Source organism: Arachis ipaensis, chromosome B08, assembly GCF_000816755.2.
Source record: "Arachis ipaensis cultivar K30076 chromosome B08, Araip1.1, whole genome shotgun sequence".
NCBI classification, from domain to species: domain Eukaryota; kingdom Viridiplantae; phylum Streptophyta; class Magnoliopsida; order Fabales; family Fabaceae; genus Arachis; species Arachis ipaensis.
In genome coordinates, this window is record NC_029792.2 from 2,530,453 (window position 1) to 2,534,359 (window position 3,907).

General features: G+C 31.3%; 1 protein-coding gene across 1 annotated transcript; it reads right to left on the bottom strand.

Moving 5' to 3' along the window:
* LOC107614519 (cyclin-dependent protein kinase inhibitor SMR5) lies at positions 3,069 to 3,767 on the bottom strand. Its single transcript, XM_016316706.2, has one exon. It carries the CDS (start codon positions 3,590 to 3,592, stop codon positions 3,359 to 3,361), a length of 234 nt encoding a protein of 77 aa, XP_016172192.1. The 5' UTR covers positions 3,593 to 3,767; the 3' UTR covers positions 3,069 to 3,358.

A 3,907-nucleotide genomic window follows, 5' to 3' on the forward strand; every position in this document is an offset into this window, starting at 1 on the left:
TTCTACTCACTCTGAATATGAAATCTGAACATATTAAAAGTTAACCATTATATAACTTCCAAGCTCATGATAAAAATAAAAAGATTAAAAAAAAAACTTTCAAGCTGGCAAGATCAATTCAAGACAGAATGACAGAAACACAAAGATTTACGTCTAATGACATAAATAAAAAAAAAAAAAATCAATACTTGAGAAGAGCAATCACATTGATTAGTTCTCTAAAACAAATTAACATATCTACCACCCTAGATCAGACAACTAACAAATATTTGTAAGGAGATCAACGAGTAATAATTCTTTTATCAATTTGTAAACTATTGAAGATTATGTTCCAATAATAGTTTGATTATACGTCAAGATACACATACCTTAGCTTGATGCATAATTTCAAGTTTTGATGCAAAGGTGGTAGCCATAATTTGCTGATGCAGCATCATCAAGATTCTCATAAATTCCTAATTTATCAAGGTTTGTGAATCTTGATGCTGCTGCACCCGCACATAATGACTCTGATAGATTAAAACACTAATTTGGATATATGATAATTCACACAATTCAGATGTATATATATATAGAGGAACTCTTTTTGGACTAGACTATTAGCAGTCTCAAATATCCCGTGTGACAAGGCTTTTTTATATAGTGTTCTAATATCAAGCACCGAAAGTTGATTAAATAAGCAAAACGTAAAGCCTAAGATTATAATTTGAGAAAAATAATAGTGCATGTATATATTAATCAGTAATTCGGATTAGAGTAGAAGTAACATGACTATGAAGCGCGGAAAAATGGTTTAGATCTAATAAATTAAATGAAAATATGCAAATAGTAATATAGTATAGCAGTGGAATTAAACATATGCAAAGAATATAATGGAGAGGAGTGTTAGGGGACAACAGATTTTGTGAGTTATAGTCATTAATTAGTCATCAATAGTGTATTTAATGGTGTGAGATTTCATCTAATAGTACATGATTACTCATTTTCCTTTTGCTGGCTAAGTGCTGGCCAGATTTTAATAAATCTGCTGGTGCCGAAACTTTTCCTATAATTAAAGCTAGAATGTGACCTTATTAGCAACATTCACAGCATAATAAGAGAAGACCTGTAGAGTTTAGATCTTATAGTTAATTTCCAATTTACTTCCAACAAATTAAAGAGAAAAAGACAAATAAGTCTCTGACCTTTTGTCCCGCAGTCATTTTCGTCTCTGACCATTGAAAAATATTTTTAAGTCCTTGACCTTTACAAAATTTGGACGGATTAGTCTCTCCGTCCAAATACCTCTGTCAGGGACTGATCCGTCCAAATGTCTTCGTCAGAGACTGATCCGTCCAAGTTTTGTGATGGTTAGGAATTTAAAAATATTTTTCAATGGTTAGAGACAAAAATATTCGCAGGACAAAAGGTTAGGGATCTATTTATCATTTTCTTATTAATCACTAGCATTTACAGATGTTAATAAAGAATGCGCCATAACACACACTGCGGAATCTATGTTTAGCAGGAATCACAGAGTATGAAAAGTTTAAGATCAAGCTTACACGTTAAGCTAAATAATACTAGGGTATATGAGTGAATTGTGAAGTTGTGATGACATTGAATGTATCTTATTGCTGAGCTATGCCACTAATTCGGATTGCGCGCTAAAATAATAAGTCCAAATAAATAAAATTGATATATGCTTATAAATTAAAATATTATAAAAAGATATATATTAATAAACTACTACATAAAATTTGATCAAAACACTCATGCTACAACGCATCATGAATCTCTCTGCTCTTTTTATGACTGCCAAATCAATTATATTAGATTATCTTGTAGATACTAAAATAAAGTGTCATAATCTACCTTTAAAAAATAAAAACATGTATCACATGCTATATTATATGTTGAAAAAACACTCAATTTAATTCCTATTAATTCTGCAAAAATTTTCATGACAGAATCAATTAAAAGATTTAAAGACTAAATTAAAATAATTGGAATTTCAAAAACTAAATTAAAATTCCAATATAGACCAAACTAAATATTGTCAAATATGTTGGCATTATATGTACTTTTATGCATGTATTTGTGTTTCTACTTTCTACATATTCTCCTCGTATTTCTTCATTTTTTTATATTGGTTATTCATATTTTTTTGGATTTTTTTACTTTAATTGCTTACGATAAGTCTTACGATAAGTCTGACAAACCAACAAAGCTCAAAATCTATGATCAACTTTGAGAGGCAGATCATTTGTTAATTTCTCGACTTATCGTAAGCAATCAAAGTAAAAAAGTCAATTGCCAATAAGTTTTAGCTCACACAACATTTCGTCCCTCTCCATCTCAAAGATCTCGAACTCAACTCCTACCAACGACAACAACCGAAGAAGAAAAAATGGTAAGTATGTAAGGAGCGTATAAATGTGTGTTATACCTACAATTAAAATTTGTCCAATCTATTTGAGATACCAAGAATTGAAATACCTAAAATTGGAAATTGTCCAATCCACTTGACAAAAAAAAAAAATATCTATGATCAACTAAATATCTATGATCAACTAATAAATTAGTACATATACAATATAAAATTCAGATCAATCTAAATTGGTTTACTTTTCTATATCTTAGGTTTCCGCCATTTTTATTTCTAGCTTATTAACTTTTTTTATTTTTGTTCAAAATGGCCATTCATTAAGCGAACCTAGAATAACTTGAGAAAATATGTATAACTCCCCGTCACCAAGTCCATTTCCAATTGTGTTTTTTTCTTATAACAATTTGGGCTTCGTTCTACATGTTTCTGCAACGATGGCCATAATATTCTATTAAACATCAGTGTTCTCTTCTCTACGAGCCCAACTAAAAAGAGAGAACACCACATGAATGGCCCTTGAAAGCTAACATATTTTCTAACCAAAAACAAAAAAAGCCATCTTTGAGAGAATTTTATGGTATAAAAATACTTTTTAAGTTTTTATACATCAGATTTATATTAAATGCGCACATATAATATACGCAAAAATTGATGCATATAATACTCCTAAAATAATTCCATGATTCTGGAAAACTGTAAAGATCAGAAAAGAATGATCAACCATATATATGATGATGAGCAGAGTTACTAGAGCAACAGAGTGACATGCATTAAGTTACAACATGATATTGATATATACACTAACATAACCAGTTAAGCACATGCTACAAAAAACTACAACATCTACATTTACACACACATACATATATACTCCCCATGCACCATATACATAATTTTACTCCCAAAAAGATTAGTAACTTATATAAGAAGAGATTGGCTGTACTCTAACATGAGAAGTAACTAATATAGAAGCTATTAAGCTAAGATAAGCTAAGCAGTAGTTGGAGTTGGATGCACGAGAAAGAAGAGCTCCTCCAAATCAAGATCAGATGGCTGGAAATAACCATTCTTGGGGGGATCTCGTTTTCCCTTTCCCTTTCCCGGAAAGGAAAAAGGCTTCTTCTTTGGCGGTGGCGGTGGCACTATTGCCCTTGGTATACGGCACTCCCACCTCTTAGGCGTTGAACACCCTCCATCAAGTTCAACTCCATCGCTACTCATCATGCAAACTAAACAAGGAGAACGGTCTAGACAAAATGAAACAAGTGGAAAGAATTTATGTTAATAATAGTTAATAAATAATCAATAAAGAAGAGAGCTAGAGCAAAGTGGAAGATGATGAGTAGTGACCAAATTAAACTGGACTGCAGCATATGTTGTTGTTTATGTTAATGTGTTACCAACTCTCTTGTTTTTATATTATTATTATTAATAATTATCCGTTTGGGAATTTCAAATGTCAAATGAAAAAAAATAAAAAATTAATGGCGGTGTATGCGTTGTTGAGTGGCTTGTTCTGGAAGGCGCCAGGAGAGGAGG